The following is a 13,450-nucleotide window of genomic DNA, read 5'->3' as shown; positions in this document are numbered from 1 at the left end:
CTACCTTTAACTCAAATGATCCCAAAACTTGAAAAGGACAGTTCCCACTAAATGTACTGACCCTTTATATACTCATTTTAGGGACTAGTAAAACAAGATAACCAAAACTCAATGCATATATTTTAATAGTAAGTTAAAAAAAAAAGATTTCAGGGGGATGTAGAATAATTTATCTTCCAGGATCAAACAGCTGGACAAATGCACTCATACTCAACATAGGACACGGTTTCAGATAACTCAGTTATTTGACACGAGCAGATATAAATTGAATTCTAACTTTGCAGATAGATGCGGCTGTCAAAACTCCTTGATTGTAAAAAGTGCATTTGAATTTTTTTACGATGCAGAAACTTTCATTTGAGGGAACTTCTCCTTAAGTTTCGACCGATTTCCCCTCTGTAAGGAGGTCTCCCTGGCCTTCCCTCGGAGATGCTTCTCCAAGCGCAGCCTGCAAGACAGAAAAAAATCATAATATTTTTTTTTCAAGAGAATAAGAATTTTATAATATATAAAATAAGACATCTTGTACATCTACTAAAACTTATTTTAAACAGTAACAAAGGCACAATAGTGATGCGAGCCGTATCTTACCTTATGTGTGGTTGGACAAACTTGGGTGTGAAGAACCTCTTTTGCTTATACCTCTTGTTCATGTACCAAGGAATAGCATATTCTTTGTAGCGATACCTGAGTAAAAGAAAAGAGTAAATTAAGCAACTTCCTGCATTTCCTTTTCTAAAGCCTGGGCCCTTAGAGGTATGGCAATTATATAACAGACCACCTGCAGGAATAATATGTGTCTACAAAAGAAATGATTGCAGCATAACTTGGTGTGTTACCACCACCTGTTGATCAATGGAATAGGGTAAAACATGCAGGAGCACGCCCAGAACTTAACACTGGTATAACTTCTTCTATAAATCCTTCCTTCGACTGCTGCAAACGTGTAGATCCACGTACAAGTCACGTAAACAGCCATGACTACGCTCTTCATCACTGTCTCCATCTCCTCGGTCTGTAGTCTGTACAGAGTTTGGTAGAAAGTGTCTGCCCCGAAACCTCTGCAACAGGAACCCAAACTATCCAGTATGACTATTCTAGGGCATATTAAAAGTACTTTCAAGAAAATCTGAAGAAGAGAGCATCCTCTGTAATTGGCTCTTGTACATTTTAATACGATCGCTTTGGCACTTATCTTTAAGGATCTGGGCTCTATTTTGTCTTTATATGAATGTCTGTCTGCAGCTATGGGTGTATTGCTGTTGAAAAAAACAAAATAGGGACCCATAGAAAAACTGCTCAGTAGTGCTACTGATCAATAACTCCACAGAGAACCTTTAAAATGTGAATAAATCGTGTTGCATTTCTCCATGTATACGTTTGATATAGCAAAAAGGAGGATCTGCTCTCACCAGTAGGAGTATCCAAATATGTTCCTCCTCCAGGCTCCTGGTCTGCCTTTCTCCTGTCCGGTCTGCAGCAGCCGCAGCGCAGTCTCTCTCTCCTTCACCACCGTCTCCAGGCGGAACATGGACCGGTTCACCTGGAAGGAGACAGTGTGATTTATCTTAGCCAGGGCTTCTACTTAAACACACACAACAGTCAAAATACTACAGGTACAAACCCTGCAACCAACCTAGACTGAGTAGAAGACTAGGTCAAAGTCTGTCTATCAAATACAATGTTGAATTGCTACATTAAATCAGGGTTTATAAAGCCTATAAAAGGTATCTTAAGCAAACATTCCCAGACTCTTGAAGCCTTTATCATCACATATAGATTATTATACTAAATGCAATTAGGGAAATTCAAGTTAACATCATTATTTATACCCACAGAAATCAATGTGTATAGTCCCTTTGTGTTTTTCATTCGGCTTTTATTTAACTTTTGATAATGATTATTTAATGCCCAGCTAGCTTCAGTTCACTAGTGTCTGTGGTGAGACGACAGGTGACAACAAATCAATATGACAAAGGTCTTGTTTCATTTCAAGTATTGAAAAATGTTTGGTTTACATGAGATATTGTGTAGTAGATGGAACATTAGACTATATTCGAAGATGAGCATTTTATTAAAAAATGTTCCTATCCTTTAAAATTAAGACGTTGTAAGAGCATGATAGTGGAGCATCATACCAACCTTCCTTATTCTTTCTGGACTTGGCATCTGAAGCCTTTGCCTTCTCGACTCCTGTTCAAGTGAGAGCAGCATGTTCTTTTCTTTCAACAGCACATACCTGAGACAGAACGAGAAAGTTAAACACTGCTGAGAAATGTGTTTCATATGTTTGAAGCACCAGTGTGAACCTAACTGTTCTTACCAGAGTTTGTGCAAATCCTCATTGCTCTTCGTCCTCAGTTGTTTGGCAGTCCATGGTGCACCTAAAACAAACATATTTCTATTAGTAAAGCTACATGCAGGCTGTAGAGCCATTAGAGTTATAGAATACTTCTGTGTTTTACCTGACTTCACGTTGTTCTCTCCCCAGTTCTCAGGCAGGTCGAAGAACTCGTTCAGCCCTCTCCTGCTGACGGTGGTGTGCAGGGCTCGACACTGACTCACAGCGCTGACAGGACTGCACCAAGACAGGGCAGCGAGAGGGGACGTTTCCCTGGTAGATGCAAAATAAATGCACATAACAAGATGAGTTTTAGACTAAACCTAAAACAATTGTATTATGCTACTTCTAAAATGTCTAGTCCTTTTTTTCAGACCAATAAACTAATTTGAGTGACTGCTGGTTTGTGGCAACCAATGACATTTAGTTATTATTTGTTAATTTATAGATAATTTCTTTTAAATACATTGTGTAGTCTTTACATTTTCAGAAAGAACTATTGAAAATGTCTTTAATCAAATGTTATATCTCGTTTTGATAGCCAAAAATCCGAACACGTTGAGTTTAGCCAATACAAATTAAATTACAAATGCAAATTCAAAATACAATTAAAAAGGCAATAAAAGTTTGAAATTGCTTTTTAAATTAAATAAATAATAGGATTTATTTTAGGGTTTGTCAGATACGTGCTCTGTGTGGTCTGTGAGAGTTTAAACTACATTGATTGGCAATACCTCCCATTGAAAACATAATAATTGAAACTAGACTTTCATGACTTTTATTCAGAAACCAAATAACTAATAATTTTTTAGTGTCCTGTCTGTCTGTAACTTTGTGTGGTAGTGTTACCACTGACAGGTCTCTCTTGCAAATGAGACCTTGTGTCTCAATGAGATTTTACACCTGTATAAATAAAGGCTAAATAAAAAAATAATAAAAAAGATAAACCCATGACTCTTTAAGTTAATCCAATGTCAATTAACTCAACACAAGTCTGCTGGTGGCATAATAAATGCAAGATGAAGAAGATGTCCAACCTTAATTTATTAGGACTGTTATTCATCGTATTGTATTAGCTAATGCCTCGTTACCTTTCATATATAATCACTGTCTGAAACACAATCTGTTACTGGGGAGCAGAGACAGTATGAGGTCGGAACACGTTGACTTTAACGTCATTTATAGGTCATGTTTTACACACTGCAACAGTGTCCTACCTGTACAGATGAGGCTGGCATCGGGTCAAAGTGGCAGTACAATGCTTAGTATTTATCGCAGAAGATATCCTAAAGACATTTTGAAACTGCTTGCAAAGAGTCAAAACGCGTCCTGCTGAAGAGGACGCCGCCATCTTTCCCCTAGTCCTTCCCACATTACCCATGATGCATTTCTCAAGTTTTTTATTTGTGATTGTTTTATTTTGTTCAATTATAAATATATGGCTGAGTTACAATGTTACGTACGTAATGTATGTACACGATAATACAACCAAAATAAAATAAAAACAATATTACATTAAAATACAAAAATGGTGGTTTCCGCTTCTCAACGTCGTCAACCAATCAAAGCTCGTGTTATTGGGCCGTCTCCAAGTAAAGATGGTGGGCATGAGTGTTCTCAGATCTGCTGCTGCTTTTGCAGCCAGATTGAGTCCTCTGAAATCTGGAAATAATGCGGCACAATTACTGTCTCGAACCATCCTACGCACAGATAAAGGTAAGAGATACCATGGCAGTTTAAAGAGGGAGTATTTTGACCCTGAAGCTGGCCCTCTCTTCTTGTGACCTTGCGCCGGGACTTTCTACCATGCTAATGTTAGCTAGATGTTAACATTTGTCCTGTTGTCAACAAAAAGCGCAACGTGTAGGTTAGTACTTCTAGTTACGTGTAGCTATATCGTATTTTGTCAGCATAATATTTTTAAGCTAACCTTCTTTCTGATACTGCCAATAGTGTTAGCCGGTGTAACACTTGTAATGTAGTTTGAACAACACCTCTCCCCATATAACCATGTCATGTTTCTCATACAAAAACATTGCAAAATGTAATTCACCCAATTTCTGCATTCTTTAGTGTTATACAAGCCTTATACACCATCTCCTGGAGTAACGTTAAGAGCTTAAATACAAGGGAATGTGTAATTTGAAATGTAAAGACCCTATAATATCATTTAAAAGCCTTTTGATAGTGATCATAATAAGGGTTTTTGCTTATATTGACCATACTCCATTTACTGTTAAAGAGGAAGAAGAAACATTTGAGGAATAATCATCAATATTGTGGATTTAGCTTTCCCAGATACTACAGCTTATGTTCATGACTATCACAAAAGCAAAAATCACAATCTGTCTAGTTTTATGTCATGATTTTAACACCATAGTCATAACACTATCCTCTGCCTTTGTCTTGCAGTGGCCGTGCGTTTTGGTGGTGGTGGTCATGGAAAGCAAATGTTTGTCGTCAAGTCCACTGAATTCTACGACAGTAGATTTCTGCGCTTGTTGGTGAGTACTGAAACACCTTCTCATTAATTTTCTGTGATCATCACCACATCACAGTTATTAGATAACAAGATACATTCCAGCTGCAGGCAATCTCCACAAACAGCCATGTTTTGATAGCCAAGGCACTTAAAAAGAGCCCTGCTGTACCTTCTTACTCATTTATTGTTTTGGCACTATAACGGTACGTCCACACGGCAGCGTTAAAAAAATCTTCCAACGCTTCTCCCCATTCACTTTGAATGAGGTGACGTCACTTTGCCTCACTTTTCGCCGAACTGCATTGTGGGAAGCAGAGCGGAGATTTGCTGGCGTGTCAGGCTGCAAAAGTTGAGCAATGTTCAACTTTTGAAGCTTCGGTGGAAGCGTCAGCCAATCAAATCCCGTTTATGCAGCCAATCAAATCGCGTGTATGCTGGGAGAGACACACCGCAGGTCATTTCCTCATATTCCAAAAAATGGAGCAAGCTTCAACGCACGCCGCTGTGTGGACGGGCCGTAAGCCTGTAATACCAGTTTATTCATGTTTAGACCCCCAACAGTGTTTAATGTTGTATTCCTGAAGGTATCAGCATCTCCGTTCAAAGTTAACTTTACCTGTTAAGCCTCAAGCCCCCGCCCCCGGGGGCTAAACGCAACATCTTGCAAGAAACAGCGTCTGAGGGCTTCTTAACATTTAACCACCTATTAATGTGTCATACCCACTTAACGGGAAGAAACTCAGCTAACTGACGATATGAACCATTTTTACCGAAACAAAACACAACTCTAACGCCAAGCCTCTGAATTAGCACTAAGCAAAAGAGTGCTAACGCACTTAGCACATAACTCGCGGTAGAAATATTGTATACTTCATCGGATCTGCACAAACAAGATATCATATGAAAGCTGAGATTCCACAGATTCCAAGTATCATCACTCCACGACCAAAACTCGCGGGAGCGAAGGCAAAACCAGACGACACACAACTTAAGCTGCTGAAGGTTAATCCAATGTCTCTGTGTCACTTTGAAATGACTACGGATAATCCATCATAACATTTTTGTCAATAACCGGAGTTTTCATATATAGCTGCTATGAGAGCTACGAGAGTGTATGAGAGCTTCCGGTTTTGGGCATGCTGGCTGCGCATCACTCTCTTCACCAATGGTAATGTTTAGATGGAATTTATGAACTTCCCCTCGATGCTATTGGCTCTAACGGTTCAAAAGTGGTGTCAATCACCAAAATCGACCGATGGGTTCCAGAGATATGGCAAATACACCCAAATGACCCCAGAAGTGGTTTTCTTTTTCTAAACCTTTCAAATTGAACTTGTTTTGCATCAATCTTGATACAGGGTACTTATTATATGTTATAGTTTGGATTCCTAAAGCTTTTTGTCTTCGATCCCATCATTCAAGGGTGGTTTTCACTATAAGTAATGTTTTTTTTTTTGGACGGAAACTATAATTTTTTTTTTTTTTACTATGTTCAATCTGAATTTACTTTAAAATAAAAACATCTATATTGATTCTGACTTTTCTACATCCAACTCACAGGTGTTTCATTGCTTTGAGAAAAAAGATTATTAATTTACCCCTTTTAGAAGTGAAGATATAGTCATTTGTTCTGGGAATGTCATTTTTGAGCCTGAGACCTGAAAAACAGGCTTGGGGCTTAACAGGTTAATGATTAATATGCTATTATCAGCATTATTTGAGAGCAGGTTTGATCATTCTCAATGTCACATTTATTTTCCATTAATAGAGATTTATCCCAAAAATATTTGCATATTGCTTCGGCAATAGAAAAAGCTTCCACACTTACAATTTGAACGTTACATGATGCAAATAGATATCCAGCCATGCAATCATCAAACCCTAAGTGGACAGAATTTCGAGTCTAACAATTACTCCTGTGCTGGTAGTTTCTGTGATATAAAAGTGTAATATAATGAAAAGCAATGCATAAAATGTCAACTAGTTTTGCGTCTAAATAATTATTGCTGACCAGTTGGCTTTGTGACAGCTGTAGCCGTGATCTTGATCCAATGTCATGCTGAACATTGGACTATTTTCTGTATTTAATTTTATCTTATTTTCCCCCCTCAGAGATTTTACCTTATGCTGACTGGCATTCCTGTGGCTATCATTATTACTGGTGTGAATGTCTTCAAGGGTAAGTAGGAATATACTGTATATATTCAAGTTTCAGGTGTATCTTCTTCAATTTAAAGATGTGGATTTGTCACAAAAAAACCGTAGATACATGTTACTTTGTATTTAAATTTGAGTTTGATTGTGTTGTAAAGGTGAGGCAGAGCTGGCTGAAATTCCTGAGGGCTACGAACCTGAGCACTGGGAGTACTACAAGGTAAGTCTTAACTAGCAGCTTATCTCATACACACTTTCAGGAGGTTTTTTGTGTCACTGATCTGGACCCTTGGAAGGGAACGATGGGCTCAAGCATGGTTTACATTTGGAAATAGAAGTCATTACCTATATGCCTTTTAAATTACAAAGCCTATAAGATGAGTTGGCCTTTGGTGAATGCTTAATGAGCAATATCATACCACATATGTTGTGCTTTTATTATCTAAACAGAGTTTTATACTTGTATATATTTCAGAGAGCAGCATATGCACAATTATCCTATCATTCATGTGGTAATATTGAGAGAAAAGTAAAAGGATAAAATCATATATAGTCACTTCCACTAAATCTACTTTATAAAGTCATCAATCATCATTTTCAATTCAGCTGCAAAATCTGTTATTGTTTATTTTATGTAATATATAAGTAGTCACTGAAAATCGTTTTGCATTCTGTCTTGCAGCACCCCATCACCAGGTGGATGACACGGACGTTGTTTGACTCTCCAGTGAAGGACTATGAGAAGATGATGGCTGCAATCCAATACGAGAAAGAAAAGTCCGACATGAGGTGAATTTGAGTGCTGCTGTGTTATTTTGTTACTTCTCCTTTGTGAAGGTCAGAGTGAAAATGTCCTTATGTTGTATTTAGTGCAACATTATCAAACTACTGCTTATAGCTTGCAGAAGTTAGGTGGTAATGCTATAATGCCTTTTTCCTTTGAGTGTTTCAGATTCCTTCTCATTAAAAACGTATGAGCAACATTGTTCTACATGTTGATAACATTTAATGGAATATCTATATAATATCTTTGTTTTCTGAATGGCTATTATTGTAACAAGTGTCCAGACGCACTGAGGCATCCAGGGAGCAGTGTGACAGTTTGTCCGAACACAAAAGGTTTCCTTTCAGCTGCTCTACTTTGCACTCAGTATAGCTATAAATGTCGATAAAGTTATATCATAGTCATTTGTATAGTCATCCATTTATGAATTTATTAAATATAATTCAAAATGTATCTTGTCAAACTTGAATGTATTAATTGTTACACACCAACAATGTATTTTAATGCTCATTAGGACTCTATACAGTTCACAAGCTTTGTTTCTACCATTTTTTTTTCATGATTTTTATATTTTTCATGGCTTTGGGACTTGTAGCACTATTCTGGGAATCACACCTTGCTCTTTTCTGTTATCTATGAATGATGATTTCATTAATTTCCTGCGTGTTTGTTGTCAACAGACTGACAAAGTTGGAGGTGAGTCGACAGATGAGGATGAAGGGAGACGGCCCCTGGTTTCAAGTGAAGACCCCCAACAAGGATTTAATTCACTACGGCCACAAGTCAACACCTGACGATTAATCTATCAGTACATTCTGCCGATCCTTCTCACTGTTTGTACATTTTTTCCCTTCTTACGTGAATAAAGTATCTATATCGACTCCCAATATTTTTGTTTTACAGTGTCTTTTTGGCTCCATTCTACAAAAAAAACGTTTTACCTTAAGATTAAAACCTTACCACTTAAAACAGACGAGTAGTGCAATCATGAGACTTTTAATGATGACTGTAAGGTTTTAGCAAGTTTTCTTCAACATTTTAAGGTAACTCTGTGAGTGATTTATAACAAATGGTCATATTGAGGCTGCAGTATTCCTTTAAATCATAAAGGAATTCCTTTAAATCGTTGTGAATAAGGTTACATTGCTGAGCAGGGAGGCAAGTTATTTATTTTGTGAAATCTGAATGTCATCTCCTTGTCTCTTGGTGCTTCATCTCGGTCAAAGATCATTTTTATATTAATTTCATCCATTTGTTTATTCAACCTAAGCATCCTAAGGGATGAGGACTGCAAATGAATTGTAGGTGTCCTAGATAGGTTGCATTTCTAATTCGTATATAGCACTGTTAATCTGTACTGTGCACAAATGGATACATAGCATTTTAACATCACATGTGTGATCCACAAGGAAGTTGGCAGGCAACACATAAGTCTCTCAACAAGGACACACTGTAGTGTAGGCAACGGGATACGATTTTGGCCAATATATTGTTTCTTTTTTTGCAATAGACGAGAGAGTCCACCTGGTGGCAGAGCTGTTCAGACATGATTGTTTGTAACTGACAAAGAACATTTGTATGTATAAGAATAAGATGCACTCATTTAACCTATTTGCTGTATATATTTTGATGCGACTGCTGCAATGTATTATGAGCGAAAAAGGCTACTGAGAAATAAAATTGAATGTATTTTTTAAATGTAGCCCTAATACATTATGTCAGAGCCTCTTATTGTGCTTTTAGGGTACTGCGAGTGGTAGATATTATTAAACCAAAGTGCACTTCATATTTATGCTTCTCCTGGATCCTGGAGGGGAAACATGCTGTAGTAAGTGTGGGTGGCTTTATGAATCATCCTCAGAGGTGGGAGGGGCCCCTCCGGTAAAACATCCCGTGTACAAAGCGTCACCACAGTCAACAGAAGCAATGTCATTTCTGCGCAGGTCTAAGATTTCTGCATGGTGGAAGAAAAAGGAAAACAACCAATAACGACAACATTAGCCTCCATGCTTTAAGCGTTGCCCCCGGTGTAGCAGACCAGCCTCCACCCCTCTGTCATTTTATTTGTATGTCTTTCAGCGTCACATCCCCCTGGCTGGAGGAATGTAGAGACGGAGGGATTTAAAAATAGCATCCTCTCCTCTGACACTCTGCTCCGGGGGCTCCGCCGCACTGTGGTGCGAGAAGCAGGAATGCGAAGATGGCTGCAGACCTCGGAGAGCTGCTGGTCCCATACATGCCCACCATCAGAGTGCCCAGGACCGGGGACAGGGTTTTCAAGAGCGAGTGCGCCTTCTCCTTCGACTCTCCCGTAAGTGTCCGCACACACACGTCGAGACAGGAGCGTGTTGTCCGGGGAGGGTGACGCGGGCTGACAGTCCCATTTGTCTTGGCTTAGAAACACACGTGAATCCGCTGTAATGTGTGTTTATGTGTCTCTATGACCACATTCCCCCTGAACTTGGGAGAAAATAAATAATTACATGTTGTTTACATCTCAGGAGAGGGATGGAGGGGCTTCCCTTTGTGCAGTTCAGGCCACATTAAAACACACAGGCTAACACACCTGCGTTTAGCCTTGAACTAATTAAATGAAGTGTTAGCTGCCCTGTCAGGGTGAAGCTAGTGTGTGTGTGAGTTTATAGCCACATTTACGTTGTTTTGTAATTTATAAAGCCTTTAAAGTTGACTCAGTGGTGCCTAACTGGAAGTTTGTAATCTCAGGAAAATATTTACATTATGCTCGTCGTAACTGAGAATATGTTATAGGGATTTTTAAAATATGAATTGTGCGAGTTAGCCTTTAGTGGCCTATTAAAGCTAGTTTATGTTGTGATGTAAAGTTACATTTCTCATCAAGTGGTTGTACAATGACTTATCTAAAATGCATGCTATCCATGAAAGTTTTTGTTATCCTTACTTGACTTAAATAACTCAATAGTGAGTTTGTAGTGGCCTTCATAGTAGAAGTGGTAGCCTACAGTATTTTTTACGTTGTTGTAACACCATGTGTCACTATAAAGTTTTGATCCAAAAGTTTTGATGCATGTTTCCAATATTTCTTTCATTTTCTGTTTTTTTTGTGGTTGAGAAAATAGCGATAAGGCTGCAAACATCAATATTTTGATTTATATAGTTTAAAAAACGTTTGATCTGTGAGAATAAATAAATTGTATGACCTTCCCTTTAAGTTGTAAAGACTAATTTCTTGTCGACAGACTGACAGACAGTCAGAGTTTTTGATTCTTCTACATACAGCATAAAAACCTACTTTCTCGACTTTCTGAAACCGTTTTTAAAGGTGACTCAGCTGTCTGGAGTTCATCATGTTGGCCGAGGGTCGGTTTATTTTTATCCTAGTGCTGTTGAAGCTCATATGTCACTCTGGGCCACTTAAAGGTTTATCACAGGGGTTTATACGGCCCACACTGATTGCAGATTTAGGTTAGTTTTGAGATGGTATTCTTCAAGTATCTTGTCTCTGACTGTCCATGTGTGAAAATACCGCAGGATGTTTCTGTCCCGTAACAATAAAACCCCATCCTGCATTTTCAAACACTTTAAATGTGAGCCACGAGTCACATGCAGATTAAATGATCATACCTGTTGTATCCTGTAACAAGTTTCAGATACTGTTAGTCAATCTAACATGAGACATGTGTGGGCTTCAGTCTTCATGGACTCAGCAGTTCTTTGAGGAATAAGGTTACTGTGTTTTTAAACCTGCAGATCCCCGGTGCCTCAAAAGCAGAGAGGAACTACTTGAACTTAGTTTGAGCTACATTAAATTCATAATTTTGTAGCTGTGTGTAACAAGATGCACATTCCTCAGTTAAAACAACAGTAACAACAACATTCACATATCGCATTGCTTGTATGTAACACAATATCACAATCTTGAGATATTGTCCGGCTAGAAATATTCTTTAAAATGGTGGAGATTATTTTTATTTACAGCATTAAAACAAAACGGGCTAATAAGCAGCAGGCATTTTCTTGAATAGAGTACAACTTTTTTTTCTGTGTAAGAATGCTGAAACCAATTTTTTGCTGCTTGACAACATGCAAAAATAGAAAGGCTTTTTGACTGTGTGTTTGCAGAATCATTGTCACACATCTCTGAAATATACTCTTTACATCTTGTGCTACAATTTTGTAACTAGTGCCAGATATGTGGCCAAAGTATCAAAATCCCAATTAAAATGTAGCTTTAACGTTGAGCAATCTTTGCTTTTGCTGAAATAATAATATTTACCCTATTTTCACTGTAAAATATTTGAAGTATTCCTCTGTGTGTCAGACCAGGCAATACAAAATAGAATATTTGTGAGGATATATATTTATATACAAGTAGAATAAAGCTGCTTTCTGGCTACTGCAATATAAAGATAGAAGTCACCAATTATTTTACTATATGGTAGAATAGACTTTCTGCATTTCTAAATGAGCTGTGTTGATGGTGCTCCACCTCGTGCTGCTGCTCATTGTTACTGTTTGTTTTGGTCTGCAGGAGTCAGAGGGAGGCCTGTATGTGTGTATGAACACATTCCTCGGCTTTGGACGAGAACATGTGGAGAGACATTATCGCAAAACAGGACAGAGCGTTTACATGCACCTCAAACGACACGTCAAAGAGGTACGTTTTACCCCGGCCCTGTGTGTTTATTTGGAACTGATTCTTTACTGGCACTTGTTGTTAAGAATGAGAATAATAATCTTTATTTACACATGGCTTTTAAAAAGCACATTTCAAAAGGGTTTTGCAATTAATAAAACCAGTATACAGAAAAGTAAATGAAAGAAATCAACTTAAATGTGAACATTTTGAAATCTTGATGCAGATTTGTGACCAGCTCTCAATTACACTATTAAATTCAAACTTGGTATTGCACACATATCTAATACTCTTTGAGAGTCTCACAACACATGGGAAAAGGTGTATGGTAGAATTGGAAAAATGGTTCAACTTTAATCCATATTTAAAAAATAAATAATAACAATAATCAAATAAATACAAATAAAATAATAATATTACAAATAAATATGAGCATTAAGAAGCAGTATACTGTTAATTTTTTTTGATAAATGGTTAACACCCTACTAATGTTTCTTAATGTATTTTGAATTATAATCAATACTAATATAGTAATATCCTCAACCCTTCATAAAAGTTATAATTGTTGACTCAATATTGTACATTGTTAAATGAAAATAATAAATGTCTTTGCTTAAAACTCAATCAGTACTGAACAGTGCTTTAGATAAAAAGGTACACTGTGTGTCCTGGTTCGCTGATACCACGATGCTGTTATTTTAAACATCAGTGATTAAATTACATGAGTGCATATTCTTGGAGCTCGATTGCTTGGTCATCAACGTTTAATTAAAGAAAGAGGAATATATAAACTCTGTTTTTAGCATGCGTGCTAACCCTCAGACTGAAACATGACTGAGGGTTTTTAGCGCTTTGTTTTAAATTCAGTGAATTGCTTTGTCTGTTCTGTTGGTAGCACTTTATTTGAAGTTCCCTCATTTCTTTATAATATAAATACTATTAAATTAGAGATGTTAACACTTAGTACACTTCCATTAAATAATAGAGTGTCATATAGTTAGTTTGCAGCGGGTCAGCTTAACATGCAAAAACATGATTTGTTTTGAAGGCAAGCATACAGTTCCAGTGACTGTG

At 37.5% G+C, this 13,450-nt stretch overlaps 3 protein-coding genes across 4 annotated transcripts in view; 2 read left to right on the top strand and 1 right to left on the bottom strand.

Annotated features, from left to right (window-relative positions):
* Positions 1-107: 107 nt before the first annotated feature.
* mrpl47 (mitochondrial ribosomal protein L47) lies at positions 108-3,702 on the bottom strand. Its single transcript, XM_034147346.1, has 7 exons — positions 3,559-3,702; positions 2,466-2,614; positions 2,324-2,384; positions 2,143-2,239; positions 1,413-1,543; positions 592-687; positions 108-448 (listed from the first exon to the last, which is right to left on the bottom strand). The coding sequence occupies exons 1-7, from the start codon at positions 3,690-3,692 to the stop codon at positions 337-339; spliced, it is 780 nt and encodes a 259-aa protein (XP_034003237.1). The 5' UTR covers positions 3,693-3,702; the 3' UTR covers positions 108-336.
* A 208-nt stretch (positions 3,703-3,910) lies between these two features.
* Positions 3,911-8,648, top strand: ndufb5 (NADH:ubiquinone oxidoreductase subunit B5). The gene is made up of 6 exons (XM_034146178.1): positions 3,911-4,057; positions 4,754-4,845; positions 6,936-7,002; positions 7,136-7,197; positions 7,660-7,766; positions 8,442-8,648. Exons 1-6 carry the CDS (start codon positions 3,940-3,942, stop codon positions 8,560-8,562), a joined length of 567 nt encoding a protein of 188 aa, XP_034002069.1. The 5' UTR covers positions 3,911-3,939; the 3' UTR covers positions 8,563-8,648.
* A 1,286-nt stretch (positions 8,649-9,934) lies between these two features.
* Positions 9,935-13,450, top strand: part of usp13 (ubiquitin specific peptidase 13) — a 32,456-nt gene continuing 28,940 nt past the window's right edge. For both annotated transcript variants that reach the window (XM_034146124.1, XM_034146123.1), the window contains exons 1-2: positions 9,935-10,072; positions 12,272-12,397. In XM_034146124.1, coding sequence (XP_034002015.1) covers positions 9,962-10,072; positions 12,272-12,397 — 237 coding nt within the window. In that variant the 5' untranslated portion in view covers positions 9,935-9,961. The remainder of the gene's footprint in view (positions 10,073-12,271; positions 12,398-13,450) is intronic.

Source organism: Trematomus bernacchii, unplaced genomic scaffold (genome assembly GCF_902827165.1).
Source record: "Trematomus bernacchii unplaced genomic scaffold, fTreBer1.1, whole genome shotgun sequence".
Classification (NCBI taxonomy): Eukaryota; Metazoa; Chordata; class Actinopteri; order Perciformes; family Nototheniidae; genus Trematomus; species Trematomus bernacchii.
This window is presented reverse-complemented; position numbering and strand designations above follow the sequence as displayed.